The sequence below is a fragment of the Ursus arctos genome, unplaced genomic scaffold (assembly GCF_023065955.2).
Source record: "Ursus arctos isolate Adak ecotype North America unplaced genomic scaffold, UrsArc2.0 scaffold_19, whole genome shotgun sequence".
NCBI classification, from domain to species: Eukaryota; Metazoa; Chordata; class Mammalia; order Carnivora; family Ursidae; genus Ursus; species Ursus arctos.
In genome coordinates this window covers 32,992,750-33,017,787 of record NW_026622863.1, presented here as the reverse complement: position 1 = coordinate 33,017,787, position 25,038 = coordinate 32,992,750, and the positions used below count along the sequence as shown (strand labels likewise).

Below are 25,038 nucleotides of genomic sequence, written 5' to 3'. Positions count from 1 at the left end.
CCTAGCATCCGGCCGGCCCATAGGAGGTGATAGATAATCACATTTCAAATGAATAAATAAAATGAGGGAGAGCTGACTCCAACCCAAGTCCCACCATTTAAAATCTTTGTGACTTCCAGCCAGTTATTCATTTTTCCTTACCTGCAAAATAGACAGAGACAGGCAGTTTCGTAGGACTGTTGAGAAATTTGTAGACAACCTGTAGAACTGTTCACAAAAGGTAAGCCTCCTGTCCTCCTCTCTCATTAAATTGTTAATTAGTACCTTGACTTGGTTGGGGGAGGGGGCAGGAGGATTTCGGTCAAAGCTTTCCCAGACCCGGAAGGCGCTGATGTGTACAAGCCCCGAGCTTCTGACTTCTCACAGGCGAGAGCCAGTGCCCTCCGAGAGCAGCTCTAGGACGCCCTAACCTCTGCCGGCAAGGCCAGGGCACGGATCTGCCCGGGCTGCTGCAGAAACCCCGGCCAGCTCCAATTAGGAAGTGCTTCCGAAGAGCTGAAGGTTTTGAGGTTAACCCTGAAGAAACAGCTCCCTCTACACCAGCCTTTTAATTAAATGCTCGAGTTTACTTTCCGGAGTTCATTGAATCATTTTACCCGCATCATGGGGCTTGACAAAGCCCAGTTGCTTTGAGTAATGGAAAAGTACGAAAGGAGGAGGCTTCAAGGACGCTGTCCGACGACACAGGCCCTGCTGCTTCTGTGCCACTTTGTGGCTCTGTGCTCACCTGGGTGGGGACCCAGCATGCAGGAGGAGGGGTCTGTCCGGGGAATCATTTCCTTTTCCCTGCCTTGGACTCGGTTCTTGAGATTCTGAGACCCACGAGGCTAAGTGAGGACCCGAGTCCACCCCCAGGGTGACTCAAGGCTCCAGGGGCCAAGGAATGATTCCCATGGACTTCTTGGCGCACAGGTATTATGCTGGGCTATGTTGTGTCTAACAGTGATCCTGCCCTTAAGATGCTTACAGTATTGCTGGGGAGACAGGGTTCATGCAGGAAAATATTGCCGGAATATTTTTGTGCTGAGCCAGGCAATAGTTATTATAAAGCAAGTAGGAGCCACCATTCATTCATTGCTTACTGTGTCCTCTTTCTTGATGCTTATAACCTGTTCTCAGAGGATCAGCCAACAGGGCGTGTTCACTCTGTCCACACAGTAATTTTCCCATCTAGGGGGCAGGTTGGGTTTCAGGCTTCCCTTGGGCTTCCCAAGCTTCTGGTTGGGTTCCAGCATCCCTGCTCTAAACTAAATGAAAGGCTCTAATAGGTAGTAAGTCCTCTCTGTGTTTCCTTGTACCCCCTCCTCCTACCTCCCTGCAGCTCCATTCTGCATGGGGTAGTCACCCACCACCCGCAGCAGAAATGGGGACACTCAACAAGATCTTCAGACCTTCACCAGCATTCACGAAGAGGGCTCATCTGGGGTTCAGGGAGGCACCTGGTGTTGGATGACCCCTGGTTTGTCTGGACCCTGGCTCTCAGAGCCTGGTTGCTGAAGCAGTAGCAGCAGTTTGGGGTGGGGCCCAGCAGGTGGATTTTTTAACAGTTCTCCAGGTGATCCTGATGTACATTCAAGTGTAAAAACCACTGGTCCAGGTTTTCGGACCTGCCTGCATGTCAGAATTGCCTGAGAACTGTTTTGTGGGTCTTAAAAAAAAATTATTATTCACTTAATTTTAAAATAAAAAGAACTTCACTTTTTAAAACAGTTTTAGACTTACAGAAATACTGGGAAGGTCATCCAGGGAATTTCTCTATATGCCGTAATCTGCTCCCTCCTGTTATTAACATCTTATGTTTAGAGTGGTGCATTTGCTACAGTTGATGAACCAATCATGATACGTTGTCATTAACCAAAGCCCTTAACGTTATTCAGGTTTCCTTAGTTTTTGCTTAATGGCTGTTCTAGCATCCCATCCAGGATCTCACATTTCAGTGAGTTGTCATGTCTCTTTAGGCTCCTCTGGCTTTGGCAGTCTCTCCTACTTTCCTGGTTTTCGATGACCTTGACCGTTTTGAAATGTACTGATGAACTATTTTGTAGAGTGCCCCTGGATTTGGATTTGTTTGATCTTTTTCTCAGGCCTAGACTGGGGTTGTAGGGTTTTGGGAGGAAGACCACACATCGTGTTGAGGGCACACACCATTACTGTGACTCATCACTGTTGATGTTGGTCCCTGTCACCTGGCTGAGGGGGCTTTGGCTTCTCCATCTGCCCCAGTCGGGTTTCTCCACCACCCAGTTACGACCCCCGCCCCCCAACTTTCCATGCTGTGCTGTGCGGAAGGAATCACCGGCTCAGCCCACACTTAACGAGTGGGGACTTAGGCTTCACCTCCCTGCGGGCAGGGAATCTACAGAAACTGGAATTCTTCTGCATTCTTTTCCCCCTTTTATTTATGAATTTGATCATTTACTGACATCAGTATGGACTCACAGGTATTGATTTTATATTTTCAGTTATAACGCAATTCTAGTCTATTGTGTTGCTCACGTTGTTCAACCTTTGGCCATTGGGAGCTCTTTCAGTTGGCTCCTCTGTCCTTTTGACATTTCTTTTCACTGCAGAGATTATTTTTTATTTTTTTACTACTTCCTTCCTTTCTGCCACCACAAGCTTATCTTGTGTGTTTCCTGCCCCAGACCTGGGATCCGCCATTTCTTCAGGGAGTCCTGGTTCCTTTTACTGAGAATGGTATCAGAAACCAACGTCTGGGCCCTCGGTGTGCTCGCTGCTGTTGGGGTGTCAATGGTTCTGGGCCCTCTCAGCTGACAGATGGAGGAAATACACGTGTATGCACACGTACCTGTAACTATGTCCGAATGTAACTCTGTATCTGTGTTATAGATGCATGAGTTCATCCTGATGTCTCCCACTCTGAACCCACTGCCGCACGGACCCTTCAACGCCCCCTCCCCTGACTTACCTGTAAACTCCCACTCCAGTGGTGAGAAGCGTTGCTTCTCTGCCATCCGTCTGCCGTCCATTCATTTAACCGTTCACTTCCAGCACACGTGGATAATAGTGTCAGAATTCTGAACTCTCACCCACCCCCATGGGAATGGGCTTTGCCAGCTGCAGCACAGGGTTTCTCTATGGGCTGTCTTGCCTTTAGTTGTATAGACTCCGGTCATTCCTAGAGTTTCTGAGGTGCTGAGGGCCTCCCACCCTCTTCAGTGAGGTTGTTTCACACATTGGTCATACAGTTCGATTCTTTGATAACATGCTTCATGCTTTCCTTGGAGTCCCCCAGTCTCGTAAATTTATTTATTTTAATTTGCATCCTTTAAGCTTCACTGTCTGTGCAGCAAAGTTCTTTGAGTTTTGGCAGATGCTTAATGTCTCACATTCCCCATCGTGGTCTCCTGTAGAGTTGTTTCACGGCCCTCAAAATCCCCTGTATTTCACATGTTTCAAGTCCACTTCTACCCGATCCCTGAAAACCTGATCTTTTGACTGATCGTGTGTAGTTAGAATCGTGCCAGGCGTAGCCCTTCACACTGGCCTCTTGCACTTGCACTTGTGTACGTTCGTGGCTTGATAACGAATTTCTTTGTATAGCTGAATAATATTCCACAATACGAACGGACCCGTTTGTTTATTCATTCCCCTGGCAAAAGACATATTCGTTGCTTCTGGGTTTTGGTGATTATGAATAAAGCTGCAGTGTTTTGGTTGGTTGGTTGGTTTTGTTTTGTGGCCATCAGTTTTCAGAGTAGCGGGTTCCTTGCTGCTGAACGCACATGAGCCGAGGCGGAGGCTCCCCGGTGGAAGTGTGGGAGGGGGATTGAGGGTCCTATGGGGCCCTCCGCAGAGAGCACTCTCTGTCCTAGGTCAGATTTGGAGATGAAGCAGTTAAGTCCTGGGCCCTTCTCCACCCAAGAACAGAGGGTGCACGGAGGTCCCAGCCACATCCAGTCTGAATGTTCTGTGATCACCCTCTCGTGTGGCTGTTCTGTGTCAGCTTCTCACTTTGGTTGTCTGATTTTGGAAGGTTCTGCTTTGACCAACGGGGGATTAAACCTGCACAGCCCTGTGAAGAGGAAGCTGGAAGCAGAGAAGGACTATGTCTTTGACAAGAGGCTCAGGTACAGCGTCCGACAGAACGAAAGCAACTGTAGGTTTCGGGACATTGTCGTGCGGAAGGAAGAGGGGTTCACACACATCCTGCTGTCCAGCCAGACCTCGGACAACAACGCGCTGACCCCCGAGGTGAGAGATGGGGCACCTGCAGGGAGGGTCTGGCTGGGGAGGACTTCTCACTCGGAAGGCGGCGCTGGCTTTCTCTTTGTTGCATCAGGAGCCAATGACAATAGCCAACACACATGCAGACTTGACTCTGGGACACACGTGCTAATCACTTCATATACATTCTCCATTTGATCTTTATGACCAGGTGATGATACTATCCCATTTTACAGAGGAAGACCCCAGTAAATGGAGAGATTCAGAAAACCGATCTGGGTCTCAGAATTAGTCAGAGGGCAGCCCCAGACCCCAAACACCGTATCTTGGGCTTTTGCAAGCATGCCAAATTTCCTTGCTTTGGAAGGAATCCGCTTTTTTTTTCAATTGAGACAGAATTCACCTACCATACATATCACCCTTTTAACGTACCGTTTTGAGGTACACAAGGTCATGTAACTATCACCACGATCTCGTTCCAGCACATTTCCATCACCCCCAAAGGAAACCCCATGCCCATTGCCATCCCCTCCCCCTTTTCCCTTGCTGAGACCCCAGCAACCACAGATCTACTTTGTCTCTACACATTTGCCCATTCTGGACATTTTGTGTAAATAGAAGTGTATTGTATGTGGTCTGTGACCAGCTCCTTCCACCGAACATGATGTTTTCAAGGTTCATCCATGGGGTAGCACACGTCCATGCTTCCTTCCTTTCCTTGTATGGATATGCCACATTTTGTCTATCAGTCGTTCAGTGATGGGCATTTGTCTTGGTTCCATCTTTGACTACTGTGTTATGACGAATATCGCTGCAAACGTTTGTGCGTGAATTTCTGTGTGAACACGTTTTCAGTGCTCTTGGCTCTATTCCTCCTTGTGGAACTGCTGGGTCGTATGGTGACTCTGTATTTCAGTTTTTGAGGAGCTGTGGGACTGTTTTTCACAGCAGCTGTGCCATTTTCCATTCCCCCTGGCCATGTATGAGGGCTCTAGTGTCTCTGTCCTTGTCGACACTTGTTATTATCTGTTCTTGTTATTGTAGCTGTTGGAGTAGGTGTGAGGTGGCATTTCACCATGGTTTTGATGTGCATTTTCCTGATGACTAATGATGTTGGGCATCTTTTCATGAGTTTATTGGCTGTCCCTCTGTTTCCTTTGGAGAAATGTCTATTCACTTCTTTTGCCTATTAAAATTGTTTTTAACCGTTGAGTTTTAAGACTTCTCTATCAGACGTATGATTTGAAAATACACTTTCATTCTGTGACTTGTTACTTCCTTGATGGCGTCCTTGGATGTATGATGTTTAAAATTTTGATGAAGTCCATTTTACCTGTCTTTTCCACCTTTCCTTTTTAATGCTTAATCGTGCTTATATTTTAGGTGAACACAACAGGGAGACAATGAATACTTAATGCCGTTTTGTAGACAGCACCATTTACAATCTGGGGTACTGAGGGGGAGCAATGAAGAAATGAGTAATATTTTTATTTTATTTATTTATTTATTTTTAAATATTTTATTTATTTATTTATTTAACAGAGATAGCCAGCAAGAGAGGCAACACAAGCAGGGGGAGTGGGAGAGGAAGAAGCAGGCTCATAGTGGAGGAGCCTGATGTGGGGCTCGATCCCAGAACGCCAGGATCACGCCCTGAGCCGAAGGCAGGCACTTAACCGCTGTGCCACCCAGGCGCCCCTATTTTTAAAGAGCTTCTTAGTGGTGCAAATGTGGGAAAAGACTCATCCAAGAAGCCCTCTCCAACTAGACCGACCTGCCACAGGGCGACGGAGTGGTAAATGACAAAAACTGTGACCCAGCCAGCTATCAGCGGCTCTTTGTGCTTTGTATCTTCTGCTTATCCCAGGACGTTCCTGATGTAGGATTCTTACGATCCACCTCTTACAGATGAGACAATGAAGGTTTAGAGAACTTAGGCCTAGCGTCCCATCAGCTTCAGGGGGCAGGACCCTTGCCACTCGTGCCCACCATATTGTTTCTCGCACTCAGCCCAGTGCCTGGCCCGTGGAAGACAGCGAAGTCCCCACCTCCCTTTCCCTGTCCTGTGATACCCCGCAATCTGATTCTACAGCAGTAGTGAAGACACAAGGCTTAACCACAGGGGTGTGTTAACCACAGGGACACATTCAGGGAGTGGCCATCTGCCCAGACTGGGCTCAGCAGGGTGGTCTGGCATTACCCAGTGCATCCGGTATGCTCGGGGAGGCCCAGCACGTGGGTGGGGGAGGAGGTGCTGTGTCCTCAAACTCGTAATCACATGTCTGATCATTACGATTTACATTAACTCTAGTTCCGTCAAGGGACTGTGTGTGCGACAGTCAGGAACGATTGCCATAAGGCAAGAGATGTAGCTAAAGCCTTTGCGGTTTGTGGAGCTGCTGGTCACCTGCTGCCCCTCCTCTAAGCATGGTGTTTTGGGGTCTCTCTCTTGTACCTTCAGAAACCATGTCAGGGTTCTCTGCTGCATAGACCTCGGTGGTTTACCCCCAAGGCTGCCCTTCACGTGTTTATACACCTGGAAGCCTCATTATTTTAGGCTCATCGTGAAACATCTGCACGAGACCAACTCTTCTTGGACTTTTTTCTACTTCACTGCTTTTTAAAAGCACGCTTTTAAAAGGCACAGCATTTCCTTCAACAAGTCGAATAAACGTGGAGTCCCCCAATTCATCCTGTCTCTTTGGATAGCTTTATGTGTTAACCCTTGCCTACTCACCATGGAAGATGCGAGGCCTCCAACTGGTGTCAGGTGCACAGGTTCTCAACTCCTGAGATGAGGGCTTGGTGAGTTAGGGGTTCCATTGCTAATTGGTGTCTGTCAGTAACAGAACAGGAGGAAAATGGAAAAAAATATTGATCTGGTGTTTTTAGCCATCTCAACACCCAAAGTGGATTGACTCTATAGGTAAGCTGGCCAACTGGGTAAAGTAGCCTGAAAGAAATATCCCAGTGAAAAGAAGAGGTGTTAGCAGAGGAATATAGATTTTGGAGTCTAGTGGGCTAGGTTCAAATCCTGCCTCCACTAGCTTGCCTTGGGAAGTCACTTGCCTCTTTGAGCTTCCTCATCTATAGAAGTTACAGTATATCTTGCTCGTGGGATTAGAGATAATGTCCGCAAAGAGGCTCGCAGAATGCCTGGCACACAGGAAGTGTCCGGTAAACGTTTCCATCATTGTTAAGATGAAGCAGAGGTGATTCAATGGCCTCCAGCAGACCCAGTCTTACTTATTCATGGAGCAACTGGGACGAGGCCGCCCCGCGTGTCTTAATTGAATTTCTTTTTCTACTTGTATGTGGGACATTGGTTGGATTGGCCTCATGGGCAGAAATTCATACATTATGGGGTGTGTTAACTAGATTCTGAGGCTAGCGGGTATGTTGTAATATTGCTCCTGTCTGGAATATAGCAAAGAACCAGGAAAATGATGAAAATGCGCCTTTAGGAAAGAACCAGCAAAATAGATTGTCCAAAGTGTTGGTGATTAAAAGCCCATCCACTTCCCCATTAGGAGCACTGGGTGTTATATGCAACTAATGAATCATCGAACTTTACATCAAAAACCAGGGATGTACTGTATGGTGACTAACATAATATAATAAAAAAAATATTAAAAAAAAAAAGAAGACCCCAAGCCCTCTCTCAACTCCCGGTTTTCTGCAGTGCTCCCAGCCTCAGTGAACCACACCACCACTGTCCAAGGGAGCACACCAGACATGTGGGAGTCACACCGCACACCCTCTTGATCATACCCACCATATCCAACCACCCCCGAGGCCTATTAACTTTAATCCTTGAATAGCCCACTAATAGGCCTTCTTCTGTTTCCATCAGGACCATATATTCTGTCTGGATTGTTGTAATAACCCGCTAACAAGCATACTCTTTCATCTTTCCTACCCTGTAATCCATTCTCCTCAATGTGGGCATAGTGATCTGCCGGGAATGCAAATCTGATCAAGTCACCCCTTCTACACACACAAACACACACACACGCACACACGTGTGCACACGTACTTTAAACACGTCAGTGATTCTTAGTCGCTCTGATTAAGAATCAAAACCATTCATGTGGCCAGCGAGTCTGGTGTGTTCTGACCTGCCACTTCTGCAAGCCTCCTTGCCTCGTACCACACGTCCCCCTTCTCGTCTCCTGCACTTCAGTCAGCCTGGCTTTCTTTCATGCTCACACCTGCGCCAGGGCCTTTGCATATACCTGTACTTCTGACTGAAACATCCTTGCCTAGTGGCCTTGTACTTCATTCAGGTCTCAGCTCAACCACCATTTCCACGGGATCCTTCCCCACCCCTCAGCTCCCTGGCCAGGTTATATCCCCCTCTCAGGAGCTTTCCCAGCACTATGTGTCCCTCCACTGTTAATGTACATGTATTTGTGTGATAATTTGTTAAATGTCTAGTTCCCCCCATTACGCTGTAAACTTTTTGAGGAGGTAAATACTGTGCCACTCATTCAAATCAACAAACATTTATTAAATTTTCTTATGTGTGAGGTTCTGGACTAGGTGTTACAAGGGTCATACAGATTTTACTCATCTGTTTTAGCTTTTAAGGAATTGTATTATCTATTCCTGAATAACAAATTGCCCTAAACTTAGAATCTTAAAACCATGAACGTTCTTTCATGGTTTCTATGGGTCAGGAATCCTAATCCATGGCTTAGTTGGATGCTTCTGGCTTGTTGTCTCTCAAAGCCTGTAGTCAAGACTTGTTGCCTGGGGCTGCAACAAGGCTCAGTGGAAGAGGATCCTCTTCCAAGCTCACCCAAGTCACTGCTGGCAGGTTCTCACTGGCCAGAGACATGAGTCCCCTGTCCTATGGCTCCCCTGTCCATATGGGCTCCTCCTGACATGGTCTGCTTCCCCAGACTGAGAGCTCCAAGGAGGAGAGAGAGCAAAGAGGACAACCAAGACAAGCTCTGTCTTTTTGGATCCCAGTCTCCTCTTGGATGGGACATCTTGTCACTCTTGCTGTACGTTGTGGTTAGGTGTGAGTCATGAGGTCTGGTCTACACTCATGGGGAGGGGCTTCCACAAGGGTATGACTCCCGTGGAGGGGATCATTGGCAAGCAGGAGGTAGGGTGAGGCAAGGATGCTCACATTCTACAAGGGAGCTTGTCACAAGCATCGTAGCAGGGACATGTGTGATGTTGGGAGAAGGAAGAGTTTGTATTTAATTAGGGATATTTGGGAAAGCGTTCATGAAGGTGGTCATAGGTGAGATGGGCCCTGGGTGACTGATTTCAGCAAGTAAAGATGAAGTAGAGAGAGGGACTCTGGTCTACTCTCCCTTTCAGCCCACTTCTAATGAATTTGGTGATCTGGTTCCAAGCCATGGCAGATCCGAAGGTAGAAGTAGCAGGGGGTCTGTGCTTTCTCTAGTGGATGCTGACATCTGGAGCAAGTGGCAGCCAGCAAGTGTCTAACAAGGGCAGTAAATCTCAAGAACATATTGAGGGCTTCAAAATGCATAGCAGTCTTGGACCGTTTGTTGCAGAGGCATTACCCGGGAGCCTGTGAGGGCACTGGTCGGTTACAGCCTAGCAAGTCACCATCCAGAGGTAGCTATGTGGGTGCAGCAGACAAGTTTAAGGGAGCAAGGGAGTCATCATTTTAGAATGTTTTACTTGAAACAAACCGGGTACGTTATACCATTTGGGGTCCTTCAAGGAGATAGAACTTCAGCCATCAGTCCAAATTGGCTTATCGACACGAGAAAGGCAAAGGAATGCTATACTAACTAGATAAAACATTCTTTAAATTAAAAAATATATAGTTTGTATTTTTCTCGCACGAGTGAAACACAAATTTACTTTCCATTTAATTCATAAAGGAGGTGGCTGTTTTGTTTGATTTTGTCTTTACTAATTGACAAGTAAATGTGACCTCAGAGAGAGAGGCCACTGTCTGAGTCGTGTGCGGAATGGCAGCTCACGTCTTTACAGCGCGGTTTTCTTTTATTTGCCTCTCAGAGAAATAGAGTCTGTGGATTGTTCAGAGTGTGTCTATTTCTGGAGGCAGATGGATTAAAGGACCCACGAGATAGTGGCCTCTTTGCTTTTTTGATGTTCAAAATGAATCTGTGGCTGACACCCTGTTAGAATGGAAAGTGCCTCTCCCATCCTCACAGATCACAGGCTAGGAGAGTCTCCATTTGAACTGATATTCAGCCCTATTTTTTTTTCCCCACTAAAATTCACCCAATTATTTAAGTCACCCTACAACATGGAGTGGTAGAAAGAGAAGGGATTTGGGGGTGAGGTTTGTACTGTGGTTCTGCCTCTTGTTGCTGACCTTGGGTAGCTTCATGCCATTTCTCTGAGTCTCCCTTGCTTTACCCGCAAGTTTGGGATACCATTCCCTCCTAGATGGGATTTTTGTTTGGAGTAAAATACGTGGAAATTACCTGTTACAATCCGTGGCACCTCCAAGTGCTTAATAAATGGGTTCTTTAAAAAGTATAATTTTGAGAACATGGCTCCCATAATATTTTCCCATTGTACCCTATGATTATGCCTATTGAAAAATTAATAATGATCCCTTAAAAGCCTATTCACTTATTGTCTCCCCAGTTGGACTCTCAGCTCCACCCAGGCAAGTGCATGCCTTGTTTTCTCTTACCGTGCCTTTTTTGCAATTACTCACTTATTTTTCCCTCCTTCCCTCACTTCTGTTGGACTGAGTGATTGAGCTTTCTTTATTTTAACCCCTTCCCCATTCATTGTAATCCATGTACTTTTAAGAAGTTGTCCCTAAGTTCTGCACACATAGTGAAGCCTAAACGTCATCCTCACCTCTCCGCCACGCCCAGACCTAGAAGCTTGGCATGCGGTCGTCATTCCTTCTCTCATCTGACGCGCTAATTACCGCCTGGACCCCAGTTCTACCCTTGTGCAAACCCTCAGCCTCAGTTGGTCAATATCAGTCTGATGATTTTATAGTCATTCTTATATTGATTTATCAGCACATTCACCACATTTCTTTGTTGGCTGTTATTCCTTGCATGTCTGTTTTTCTTTCTGAATATAGTTTTCTTCTTTCTGAAGTGCATCCTTTTTAAATTCTCTCAGTGAGGGTCTAAGAGTGGTAAATGTTCTTTTGCTGAAAATGCCTGATTTTTACCCTTGCTTTTGGATGATAGTTTAGCTGGATACAGAATCTGTGTCTGATGGTTGTCTTCCTTGGCACCTTGAAAATTTTGGGAGCTGTGATGCCAAAGCCCACTTCCCACGTGCTACCCGTGAGCCATGCAAAAGTCTTAGTTGAATTAAGGATGAGCAAGAGTATAACTAAACCTGGCCTTCTAGAGAAGGCTAGCATAACTTACCTGGGCTGTGCACAGGAATTTTTTTCTCACACCTTGAAAAGGGCTAAACATGCAAATGCTGGAAGAAGATTTACAGAGATTTCCCAGGGATTACATGGCTCTAAGCCAGGCTTCCAAGTCTGAGGCCAGTGACCCCACTGCCACCTTCTCAGCACTCTGCCTGCTTGGGGGTTGCTGCAGGGCAGCTCTGGTTTTGGTGTTTCTTTGCTTAGTCTGGATGTGGCTTGTATTCAGCAGAGTCTTCCTGCACGGGAAGAGAAGATGCACTCAACTCTGCCCTCAAGGGTGAGGCCTCTGGCGGGCTCAAGGTCTGGAAGCCCCTGGCGTATAGGTAGACACTTACCATCCCCACAAATCCGTCTCTGCCCGCAGATTATGAAGGAGGTCCGGCGAGCGCTGTGCAACGCGGCCACAGATGACAGCAAACTGCTGCTTCTCAGTGCAGTGGGCAGCGTGTTCTGCAGCGGCCTAGATTACTCCTACCTAATTGGCCGGTTGTCCAGTGACCGGAGAAAGGAGAGTACCCGGATTGCAGAAGCCATCAGGTGAGCTCTGCTCGTGTTTGGACACTTTGGGAACTGCCTCCTTCTTGCCAGATGTAGCACATAAAAATACAGCCTGCTCAGTTAAATTTGTATTTCACACAACAAAGAATTTTTATAATAAGTATATCCCATGCAATATTTGGGATATACTTATACTAAAAAATCATTTGTTGTATATCTGAAATTGGGATTTTAATTGGGCATCCTGTATTTTTGTGCCAAAATTAAGGGTGTCTTTGTTCTCTAGGTTAGATCCCACTTTATTCTTTTGATCAAAAAGAAATTTTCTTTCTTTATATTAAGCCCAGCGTCTGGTAATACCCATGTGTTATCTATGCTACTCCCTCCCTCTGCCTGATGGTGAAATCATTGATTTTTCTGGGTGTTCCTGTGTCCTGAAGCTGATATGGCTCAGCCCTGGGGAGAGGATGGAGGGGTACCCTGGGCACAGGGACCCCTGTGCATTTGCAGACCCAGTGGCATGGGGAGTGCTTCCCCCACTCATGTTGCCTTTGGGACAAAAGTTGGGATCCTGGGGCTGACATCTGATCCCAACAATCTGTATCTCTTTAAGGACCCTGGAGGGTAGTTATTTCCCCATTACTTCTAGATTTATCAAGAGCAAGTGTGTGTTATTTCCAGCAATGCTGTCACTCAGCCTGCACCCTGCGAAGGGGTAAGGCTTGCTGCTGCACCTTGCTCCAAGCTCCAGCAAGAGTCACAGTATGGTAATGCCACCTGGCCTCTTGGAAAGAACACTTCTCCATGTGGTGTCATGGAGCCTCGGACCTCATGTGAGGGATTTTCTGGGGCCTCCAGTCTCACTGTGCCTGGCAGCATTACATGGCTGCTGATTGTCATGTGGCTGTGGGAGCCTTCCACTGGATGCTGTCTCCAAGAGATGACATGGGGATGCTGTCACAGGTGGAGTTCCAAGTCCCCTCTTCAGGGTGAAGCATCCAGTGGAGAATGCTCCAAAACACATGTGTGCTTCCTGTTGCAGAATTCTTGCCCCAAGAGACACAAAAAGACCAAATGCTGTTACTAGAAAAGGCATTGTGGTTGCCCGCTGCTCCCAAGCTTCCCGGCTACAGACAGCGCTGGCCATGTCCGCCGCCGTTATTCTCTGCTCAGGCTCAGCTGTGCCTTTTAGCAGCTGCCTCGTCATATGGCAAGGGGAGCCACAGGGTCCCCAGTAAGCTTCCTTCATTTGTGAGACCTTCAGAGATGGGGCACCCATCTCTGGGGCCTGAGGAAAGCCTTGGCCATAGCCATCATGTGGTTTACGAATTTCAGCAGAGGCCTTAGCTGGATTTCCAGAAGTCCCAAATTTGAGGAGATACTGAATGCCTTAGCTAACGTCTTGAGAAACTCGGTCAGTGGGATTTAAGACATCTGCCATCTCATCAGGAAGGTGCGTTTCTCTTAGGCAGAGTAGAGAGGGTGGTGGCAGAGGGAACTCTTCCCAGTGCTCAAAGGGAGTGGAAGTTCCTAATTCGTGAGCCTGCAGCGACACCAGGAGAGGGAATGGGGGATGCCCCCCAAACCAGTGGTTCTCAGCCCCAACAGCACAGAGAATCCACAGGGAGTTTTTCTAAAACCCAGCTGCTTCACAACCCCAAAAGATTCCGAGTCAGTGAGCGGGGGGTGTGGCCAGCTCATTTTTGGCTTTGAAGTTCCCTCAGTAGTTCCACTGTGCTGGAAGGAACGAGGGCGGGTGAGCAGCTTCATGGGGACGGGTGGGGGTGCATACGGTATGGCCCCGTAGCCAGGAGTGCCCTCGGGGTCAGAAACTGCGTCGTGCGCATCATCACCAAATCCTAGGGGAGGCTCCAGCTCCACCAAATTTGGAGTGCTTCCCCCAGTAGGCACCCTCCAGAGTTTGGGACACAAGGTGTCAGAGAAGCCATTCCCAGAGAATGTTCTGCAGATTTCCACTGAAGCATCATGAGTGAAGGCGCTGTCCATACATTACTTTGGGCCACGCTGCAAGTTCTGTCCCTGCTCCTGCAGATTTTCCAGGCATAGGAACATATTTGCAGTCTGAGAAGTCTCTTGTGAAAGAACTTTGTTCAAAGTCTAGCATGGCTGAAACATTCTTTGGCCACAGAACCTTATAACCTGCAGACAGCCCTTGGAATTCCCTGGGGGACATGCATGCTCCCGGCTGGGCTGACCTCCAGGATCCGGGCACGCTGCTCGGCCACGGCACCCCCAGCACTGTTCCCACCCCATCCTCATCATTTCCTAGAGAAAACACGCACACACGTGCCCCAATATGCCGTGTGCACTCTGCAGATGTTTGTTGAATGAGCTAGCAGATGTGAGAAGAGCTCAGATGATTCATTCAGCACAGGCTTCTGTCCAGGCCCCAAACAAAGCTGTCAGCCCCATCCTGAAAGAGAGGCTGCCCTCACCTGAACTCCTCACAGGTGATGGGATGGTCTGCTGATGAAGATTAATCAGATAACCCATGTGAAAAACTTGGACGGACCCAGCACATAGTTAGTACTTAGGGCAGTGTAAGGAATTACTTTCATTGCTAGTACTGTTGTGCCCAGCCACAAGTTCTAGCTAAGCCTGCTCTGACTGTGGAGTGGGCTTCAAGAGTACCCCTCTGAGGGCCCCGGGAAGACCATCACCACATGCGCCTGGTGCTCAGAGGTCTCCTAGTGGCTGACTTGGCTCTGAACTTTGGCAGTGGGAGAGCTGCACCCTGGCGCTCCGGTTAAAGGGAATAGATAGCCAGGTCACACAGGAAATGCCAGTGGCTCCAGGTGGAATCCAGACATCCCTGTGTGTGAATCATTGCTTCAGAGTTTCCTTTGGGCCTGGAGGGTGGATCACCAACCCCTGAGAATGGAGTGAGAGCAGCATCCGCCCTGCCCAGCAGGGGCACTGACTGTAGTACTGTAAGCATTCACGGCCGAGGGCTCCTGCGTGCCAGGCACTGTCTCCTTTAATTCCCATACGGCCCTACAGTGACAAACCATTGGCTTTGCCATTTGACAGGGACGAAAATGGGATTCCGGAGAGTGAGTAACTTGTCCAAGATCTCACTACTAGTTAGGGACAGAGGAGACTTGACCCCAAAGTCCTTGCTCCTTCTGCCACATCGGAGCAGCCCAACACTGAGGCAGGCAGAGAGCACAGGGCTCAGGCTGAGTGGAGGAAACTGCGGGGGCTGGAGTGAGCGTGACTGATGGACTTTGATGCCAAAGAAGATGGCAAGCCATCTCCCCCACACCGTCCCGCCACCCGGGTCAGGATCAGACATCCGAGCGGCAGCATCTGTAATGCATATCCTGTTTGCTGTCGGGCTTCTGTGTCCACTGGGCCCTTGTGATAGAGACCTTCTGCTTGAGTGAGAGGAAGAGGATGGGGAGAGTGGTCTGTGCAGTGCATTTTCATATCCAGGACATGAGCCCACGAGACAGCTTGGGCCGAAACAGGATGGCGTGGGGGTGCAGGGGCAGAGCTGGGCACACTCGGTCCCCTTAGCCCTCCTCCGACATGTGATCCCTCCGCACTGGGCTCTGGTGGGAGACCACAGAGGGAAGGCTCTGGGCTCTGGGATGGTATGCTCCCATAAGGTTGTGAGGGCTGAGGCGAATTCTTGAAGGGCTGCCATGTGGAGATTGGAGCAGGGAGGGGGTGTCAGAGAGACCCTCACGGGGTGCACAGTGGGGAGGCGTCTTGGTAGGAAGGACCGTCTTCACTGAAAGTGTTCCACAATGGCTGGAGGGTGGTGTGTGCTCACAACGCTGGGGAGGGAATCCTGCACTGAGTGGAAGATTTGGCCTGACGACTCCTGAAGTCCTTTCCAACTCAGAGATTCAAGGTCCTGCAATTGTATGAAGGGGTTAAGATATGGAATGTTGGCCCCAAATCACCCAGACCCTGTGGTTCCAAGGTCCCTGCCAAGAAGCCCCACATATGGTGCAGGCTCCAAATTGCATTTGGTAAAAAGCACATGTTAAGGCCAGTGACCGAGGCCATGAAGTTAGGAAGTCAGTCCCGGAAATGGACCACTAAGAAACCAGGACTCAGAGGGTCGTGGTGCCAGAGTGCAGCAGTGTCCTTTCGGGGGTCAGCAGCGATGGGGTCAGCAGCGATGGGCCTGGCCGTGGCTGAGAGAGCTCTGCCTTCTACTCACAAACCACCCACAGGAGTCAGGAGACAGGATGCCTCAAGCCTGGGGAAGGGTGCGTACTTACATGACAACGTACATGTCATGAGATCCCCCCCAGGCTTCTCACCGTGGAATCCGATGCCAGCGTATCAGCGTGATGCCCACATGCTTTGGTAAGGATTGCAGGGGAATGGTAGCAGCTGAGAAGGGATAAATCAGCAGGACGTTTGTATTCGTGAAGTACTAGCTGCTGCAACGAATGAACCCCCAAAACGTGTAATGGCTCAGTTGGGATAGAAATTGACTTCTTATATTTGGGAACCTAAAATGGATGCTACTGATCAGCCCGTGGCTGTCCTCCAAGTGTGACTCAAGAACGCAGACTCCGTCCGTCCTGTGGCTCAGCGCAGGCCCTCCAAGACAGCTGTGCCCGTCAAGATGAAAGGGTTTGCAGCACGGTGGGGGGTTTCTGCACTCAGGCCTGGAAGTGGGCACGGGTTTCCACTCACATTCCATCGGCCAGCGTTTGGTTACTTGGCCACAGCCAACGGTGAGGTGAGGGAGGCGGGGAAGTGCTCCAGCAGCAGACTCAGGAAGAGGAGGGAAGGGAAAGCGGGTCTGGCGAGCGGCGAGCACATCCCGGCTGCACATCTGCAGTCTTCACTCCTCCTGGAAGACTCTTTATCTATTCGGCAGTTACTTACTCAGGGTGAACTCCAGTAGGTATGGGCACCACGCCATGCGTGAGGCAGACCGCGGGTTTCTGCAAGGAGCCGAAGAGAGAGGAAAATCCAAAAGCAAGTAGGCAAGCAAATAATTAGGATAATTGCAAATTGTGATACTGGTGTTTTCCAAGAACTCTCAGAAGGCCCAGGCAGGCCATGTACTGTGAGCAGGCTTGAGGGAGACAAGAAATGAGCCTGGGGAAGTAAGCAGAAGCAGACCAAGGTCACGGTCAGGAGTATGGATTTTATTCTTGTGAGTTCTTGGTAGTTTCCAGTCTTCCACCTGAGAATAACGAAGGATGCAGGTTTTACTAGATGTCTTGGATCTTTTCTCCATGTCCAGATGAGTATTAACATTTATGGATCTTACAGAGCAGCTGTGGAAGAGGCAAAGAGTATTCTAGGGCAAAGAAAGTAGAGTTGGCTCTGCTTAATATGTACAGATCCACGTTGGAACTTTGCTCGATGAGGAAGGGGAGGGGAATAAAATGTATACTAATCCCAGAGCCATGATCCCAGATGCCTCATGCCTCCAGGGAGCTCAGTGTCCTTCCCCAGTTTTGGTTGAAGCCACCACAATATGCGGATCCTTGTCAGCATTCTAGAACCACCCTTGATGAATCTGGCATCCCTGTGGGTGATTCAGAATCAAACAATCTTAGGATTAAAAGAAAGGTTAAACATCACCTGTGCCCACCATCTGAAGCTTGAATTCCCTCTATAACATCACCTAAAGTGGTCATCCAGCCAAAATTGGAATACATCCAATAATGAGGAGTTCATACCTCCCAACACCAGCCATTCCACCTTCGGCCAGTGCTGTTAGAACATTCTCTCCTTGCGTTCAAATATGCCTCCTTGTAATGCCCTCGTTTTTGTTTTCTTTCTGGTTCTGAACCTTGATGTTCAGGTTGTCTTCCTTAGGATGGTTACAATTTGTCAATATCCAGGGAATGGTAACTGGTTCAGGGCTGGGACCATGGCCATGACCCAGGACCATCTGGGCAAAGTGGGACATGTGGTCACCCCACGAATTTCTTTCTGAAAATGTGCCACCGACCACTGAATGTGCTGTGCTTGTGACTGCAGCTCAGTGGCTCGGTGTTCAGGAGAATGAGACGCTTGCCTGGCACCTACCTCCCTCTGACGACCTGAGGGTGCTTCACAGCACCAGGGAAGCTTATTTCAGCCTCCGCAGGTTAAAGGGTGTCGAACAGGTCTTGGCAGCCTGCCCACCTGTTAAAGAGGGTCTTCTTTTTTCTCCCAGGGACTTTGTGAAGGCCTTCATCCAGTTTAAGAAGCCTATTGTGGTCGCGATCAATGGGCCTGCCCTGGGCCTGGGTGCCTCCATCCTGCCCCTCTGCGACATCGTGTGGGCCAGCGAGAAAGCCTGGTTTCAGACCCCCTATGCCACCATCCGCCTCACGCCCGCTGGCTGCTCCTCATACACCTTCCCCCAGATCCTGGGCGTCGCACTGGTAAGTCCCCGTGTTCCTCGGGCAAGATCCCTCTCTGGGATAAGCGGCTCTGGGTCCCAACAAGACCCCTTCTCTGTCCTGGATTTAGGGTATGGCCCTTCCTATGAATACGGAACCCAGGGGTGCACCCACTCTGTAAAATATGCCGAGTGTCTCTGCCTCGTCTGCCTCCCCAGAGGAGCGGGAATGAGCTTAGGCTCATCTTGGAGCCTTCAGCCACTGGTGCCTGATGCCAGCGGCAGGTGAGGCCCAGGGTCGAGAGGACGATGGGGACATTCGCTTATCAAACATGTACTTTGTTCACCTAAGTTAATTCAGTTAGTTCACTTAATTAAGCACTTAACTAGTTAAAGCACATAGTAGTTTAAGCTAACTAAACTAAGTTCATTTCGCTTGCCCACGCACTTTGCTTACATTATCTCATTCTTCACAACAACCTGATAAGAGCATGTATTAGAGTGGGCTGTGTGCTGTAACAAATAATCCTGCAATCCTAGGGTCCAAACCGCAAACATTTCTTTCTCATTCCTGCCACAGTAAAATGTAGATGAAGTAGCTGTCCACACTGACTGGGGGCCCAGGCGCTTCCGTCTAGTAGACCTACCTTTGCTTCTGGCCAGTGGACATGTGGAGAGAGCCTGGAGGTTTTCGTGGGCCAGGCCTGCAAGGGGCATCTTCACCTCTCCTCACATTTCACTGGCCAGGATTCAGTGGTGTAGCCACACCCACCTGCAAGGGAGGCTGGGAAATGTAGTCTTGCCACATGTTCCAAAAGCAGGAAGGGATTTGGTAATCACAGACAGTGCCCCCTGGAGAACCTGTGTTATGGTCTCCATCACACAGATGGCAAGCTAAACTGGAGAAGTTAAGGAACAGCCGTGTCACGTTTTGGTAAGCCGTCAGTGGTGTGTGAGCAAGTGATGGAGTACTTGGGGGCCACAGTCAGATTCTGCACCAGCAGAGGCAGGTGTGGTCAGGGGCCACTTAGAAAGCACACCAGTGCTTGAGAGCTGTTAACTCAGGACATCCTCCTACAACCCGGTAAGGTAGGACAGTTGTTATCCCCACCTGACAGATTGGAGACTGAGGCTCAGAGAGGGTGAGTTGTCCAGGGTCACACAGTGGGAGTGGCAGTCGTGGGATCAGATCACAGATTATCAGGTTTCAGAGTCTGTGCTCTTAACCAGTAGGTCATAAAATAGGACCCACACCCGAGGAATGAGTCTGCAATTGGGGGCTCTCTGAAAGACAGTATTGTCTGAAATCAATTTGCATCCCTTTGTAACAGCTTGTCCCTCTGAGAAGGGGAGTAAGCAGATCTCGTGCCTCTTCCAGACCAGTTCTAGAAAGTCCCAGCACCCACATGTGTGGATGTAGGCGCTCTAATATTGAAGAAACCTGCCACATTCTATTGCAAGGGACACCTGTGACCTCCTGTGTTGAACCCAGTGGGCCTGTGGTCAGCTCTAACATTGTTTGCTCGCTCTGCTGTGGCAGATGCTCCTGGAAACTCTTTCCACCACCCTCGTCATTCCAGACTTCTCCGTGGCCCTCTAATAATTTATCTTCTGGTTTGAGTTTGAGCTCTCTGGCAAAGCTCAGTGTTTTAATGACCCAGCCCTTCTTGTCCTGTTTCCTGTTTGGTCTCTGGCCTTGATGTTCACATCCCCCAACTCCAAAAGGTAACTCCCAGGTGACCCTGAAGGCCTGTGGGCTCAGCACACTCACCACCTGCTTTCCTGACACAGCAGACTGAATTCAGTACCTCTTCCACCCTTAGGATTCCTGAGATTCTCCTTCACCGCACCCCGGGCTGAGGTCCGTGGGTGAAACCTCAGGTGCCAGCCGCACCCGGGATGAGTGGGTCCTCACTAAAGTGTTGCTGGTACTGAGATTCTGCATGGGGATGACGCTCTCTGCTGTCTCTTTGTGATTCCCATTCTGAAAAATATGTCCCCTGTGATGCATTATACACTAAAACCAAATGGGCACTCTGATGACCAAGGACTGAGTGGGTTGGCCCAGCAAGAGTCTCTAAGCTTGCACTGATCACCTCCTATGTGCCGGCCACTTTACTGGTCACTTTCCACGAGATGGCCTCATTCACTCTTCTGAGCACCTGCAAAAGTAGGTCCTATTGCTCTCCGTTTTACAGATAAACTGAGGCATGGAGAGTTGAGGTGAAATTCTGGCAGGTGTTGCTCCTTTGAGCCCACAAACCTAAGTGAGCTTCCAGAAGGCCCCAGGCATTGCCTTACCTGCCTAGGAATACAAGGATGAGTAACATGGAGGCTCCATCCTTGATAATGCCGTCTGTGGGCGCTGACGCATGGCTGGCATGGTGTTTCCCTGCTCTTTTGTTATCTCATTGGATCCTCACAGGTGCTAACTGGTACCCACTTTAGAGATGAATAAACAGACTCAGAGAAGTAAAGAGATTTGCATAGGGTCCCAGGGCAAAGCAGAAGGCAGAACAAGGGTGTCTGATCCTGAAGTCTGTGTTTTCGTCTGTTCTGATCCTATAAACCTTGGCCTTCCCACCTGGGGAGGGGGAAACTATGCCAGTGGCCCTACTGCTGGACTGTGGGAAGGTTCAGGGGTCGTTATAGAAAGCTCCCGGCAGGGGCACCACCCTAGTGAGTCTGGAAGGATGAGAACCTGCATTCTACCCCTTCTGTGTGGGCTTGTCACTCTTTGATGGTGGCATGAAACAGGAAGAGAAAATACAAGATCAGTGGAGACCACCAGCAGCCCCACACCCACTGGCACCTCCTCGTCTATGCAGCAGGGCCAGCAGGTGGGATCAGGGAGGCCATTCAGATTCAGGGACTTGTGGCTGGGTCTGCTTGAGGCCGTTCACAGTCTCACCAGTGGCAGAAGAATGAGGCAGGCAGGGAGCCCAGGAAGCAAACACTTTCCCTTTTGATCTCGGCCACCATGCTCTGCCCAAAGTCAGTGCCACTTCCATTCCTCCCTGTCCTTTGTGGTTGCAAAAATGTGAACATTGTACAGTCTTATCTCTTTCTGTCTCTCTTTTATTTCAATCATTTCTGAGACTCCAAGAATGTTGCTGACTGAGACATGTTCTTCCCGACCGTGTCCTGTTGGGCTCCTTCTCTAGCGTTCCTTCCTTTCATTTCTCCTTCCCGAGACAGAGGTGTTTCTAAATAAGTATAAGGACAGAGATTTGTCTTCAAACCTCTAACCAAGTGCATGCGGTAGGCTCATTACCAACCTGATAAATTTCTCTACTCTGGCATGAAAGATTGGCCCTTGGGTCATCATGACCCATCAGTGACAACCAGAACAAAGGAGAAAACACGCGCAGAGATCCAGCAGCCAAGAGAGCCTGGCGTTTCCACATCGATCCAAGAACGGCTCAGCATATAGGAGCAGGCAGATGGATGGCAGGTCAGGGAAGGGATTGTCTGCTGCGTGAAGGTGGTGGGGATTTATCCTGAAAGAGATAGGGACCCCATCACATGGTGGTGACCATTACACCCTAATTATCAGCGGGAGAGTCACTTGGTAAGTTTTAGTGGTGAAACACTGCACTGTCTGTGCCTAGGACCTTATCCATCAGGTGCCTCCCAGGATGTTTATGACAGCTGTGAAGTGCAAAGCAAAAGGAAATTCTTTGGGGAGTAGGGTGTGGAGGGAACCACAGAAGGTGGGGAGGGAGGTGGTCAGGTGGGGAGGATGCTTTTCACCCTTCGCAACTGGGCAGAGGTATGTACAGCCCTGGGCCAGCAGGAGACATGCGCCTGTCTGCGTTGGTACGATGGGATTATGTAGGACTTCCTGGCTGCCAGTGATGGAGACACTTTTAACTGGCTTAAAGCAGGAAGAAAAGAATGCAGTGGCTGCCATAATTTGCATATGCAGAAGTGGAGCCTTCTGTGGGGGTGCTGGGATCCAGGAATCCCAGCTCAGTCAGGCCTGTTGTTCTTCATCCCTCCTTTCTTTATGGACCCATCTCTCCAAAGATTGGGGACACAGCAGTGGGTGGCCATGGGCTCCTTGACTTTCTCATGCAACTGGGGAGGGAGAGAGAGTCTCTCCCATCGCCTCTCACCAGGAAACCTCTCGGAGAAATTTATTACGCGGGGCACACACCTGTTCCTCCGTGGACCAGTCATCATGGCTGGGGTGTCAGCACTGGGCTGTACCCCGCCCCAGGTGCGTGCTCACTCCTGTGGGTCTGCTGCCAGATGTGGGGAGGGGTGTCGGGCAGACGAACCCACAGTCAGTACGTGGCTTCCTTTGGGAATTTCAGGAAAAGTGTGGACTCTCTGGTCAGAAAGATGCACACAGATGCAGATGTTTGCACGTCGTTCCCAAAGCTTATCTGACCCCCCCCCCGCCCCCGGCTGAGAGCCGTGCTGTAGAGAACCAGGACAGTGGTACCCGTCAAGCCCAGGCCTCGCTACTAGACATGGGAGGCACCCTGGGCTCTCAGCCTTCCCCTGCCTTTGCTTTTTTCAGGCCAACGAGATGCTGTTCTGTGGGCGGAAGCTCACCGCCCAGGAGGCGTGCAGCAGGGGACTTGTGTCCCAGGTCTTCTGGCCAACCACATTCAGCCAGGAGGTCATGCTGCGGGTCAAGGAGATGGCCTCCTGCAGCGCCGTGGTGAGTTCCTGTGTCTTTGTGTGCTTGTCCTTGTAACAGACCCATTTTACAGATGAGGGTGATGAGGCTGAGAGGGACTCACTGACTTGCCAAAGGTCATGCAGGGTGTCTATGTGTATAAAACCATAAATGCCTTCTCTTGGGGTCGAGAGCTTGCATCCGGGGACAGACAGTCAGCATTCTTAGAGATTCTCCATCATGTGCAGTCTAAAAACCTCACAGAAGAGATTTATACCCTGGGGTAGAGCGCGTTGCCTTAAAAGAAAGTCCTAGACACACACAGAAGCACAAAACATGTGTAGTTTTCAAAGAATATGAGAAACAAAGGCACATAAGGACGAAGGGTGTTAAACCGTCCTGGAGATGAGAGAAGCCAGTACACGCCGTCCTCATGTCTCATTTCTTTTACCCACCGAGTGTGTGGCACTCTTAAACGTCGCCGTTTGACTCTGAAGACACAATGAAAAATAGACAAATAAATAACACCTCTGCAGAGGAGCCGGATTTTAATTAAGTGTCGATTTTATCTCATAAAAGTCACTCTGAGCACAGTATGGAAATATCCTGTGGAAAGGTGGAGCAAAGGCTGCTCCTGGAGCCACAGGGCCAGTCCAGGAAATGAGAAAGGTGATTTGGGAGAATACGGTTGGGGTGGGGTTGGGCCTTGGAGTGCTTCGGAGTCAGGGAGGTGCTGGGTTAGATTTATGGGGTCAGACCCCTGAGTGTCTCTTCCTTCTCTCTGTCTGTGCGAAACACCCCGCCCCCAACATCCTGGCTGCATGCCTCTCCCCCTCCCCCCTGTCCCAGCTGCCATGCCTCTCCCGATTTGCCTCATCAGTCTTGATTGGGCACCTACTGTGTGTAAACTCTGCTCCCTGGAAGCCTGACAGTGCCAGTGATGGTGATGGACTGGTGACGGTCCTGCATCGTTGGTGAACATGTATTATGGGCCATGCACTCTGCTAATCTCTGATGCGGATTGTCTTTTAATCTTCCTGATAACTGCTGTGACCCACTCATCCCACTTTGCTTGGGGCTGTCCTGGTTTTAGCACTGGAAATCCCATGTCTCAGGAATCCCCATGGTCCTGGGCAAACAGGGATGGTTGATGAGCCTAGGATCAGCTGCACGGAGAAGCACGTAGAAATTCTAAGCAGAGGAAGTGGTGTGAGTGAGGGCACACGAGTGCGAAAACCCCTGTGGAGTTCAGGCAGCGGCTCATGGTGGTGGAAGGAGGTTCAGGGGGTATGTGAGGGCCGTTAAAGTTGAAAAGGAAGGTAGGAGAGAGACCGCAAAGCTCCATCGTGGAATCTGGTCTTTGGGCAGTAGAGGTACTCAGGCGGGCGAACTGTTGAAGAAATGCTACAAGGAAATCTCTCCTGGCAACAGTTGTGAATTCAGGAGCTTTGGGGTGAGTTGCTCGGGAAAGGACTGCTCTGCGACCTAGGAGACGGTGTTCTTCAGGGGAACTCTTGTGAGGCGGGAGGCGGCCTCGGTCTGCAGCCCATTCGCACTCCCCTTAGCCTCCAGCCCAGGCCGAGTAGGAAGATCCCAGCTTCGTTCCAGCCCGCTTGAGCAAGGGAGCCCTTGTCCTGCTTTTTCTGTTTGAAAGCACTGTGGGAGAGTGTGCAGCAAAGCTTTGATGTCTGCAGAGAAGGGTGGAGGCCACGGAAGGATGAAGGACGCTTGGGCGCCTCAGTCCCCCTCAGTCCCTGCGCCAGAGCGAGGCAGCAGCACGGCCCACCCCGGTCAGCCGGCGTCTGCAGGCCGTGTGCGCCCCGCAGCTCAGGCACCTTGACTCTACAGAGCTCAGGTCCTGCATCGTAATGTGGAGATAAAGATGCTACCTCTTTATGGAGTTATCGTGAGGACGAAATGAAAGAAAGCAGGGAAAACACTTCTCATACATACTTCTGATAGCATTGCCATTATTACTGTGATCGGTTAGGATTGCTATTACTCATGACTGTGATGATT

General features: G+C 49.6%; 1 protein-coding gene across 1 annotated transcript in view; it reads left to right on the top strand.

Annotated features, from left to right (window-relative positions):
• Nucleotides 1-25,038, top strand: part of CDYL2 (chromodomain Y like 2) — a 166,830-nt gene that overhangs the window by 134,915 nt on the left and 6,877 nt on the right. The window contains exons 3-6 of the mRNA XM_048223626.2: nucleotides 3,998-4,215; nucleotides 11,925-12,097; nucleotides 18,222-18,432; nucleotides 22,918-23,061. Coding sequence (XP_048079583.1) covers nucleotides 3,998-4,215; nucleotides 11,925-12,097; nucleotides 18,222-18,432; nucleotides 22,918-23,061 — 746 coding nt within the window. The remainder of the gene's footprint in view (nucleotides 1-3,997; nucleotides 4,216-11,924; nucleotides 12,098-18,221; nucleotides 18,433-22,917; nucleotides 23,062-25,038) is intronic.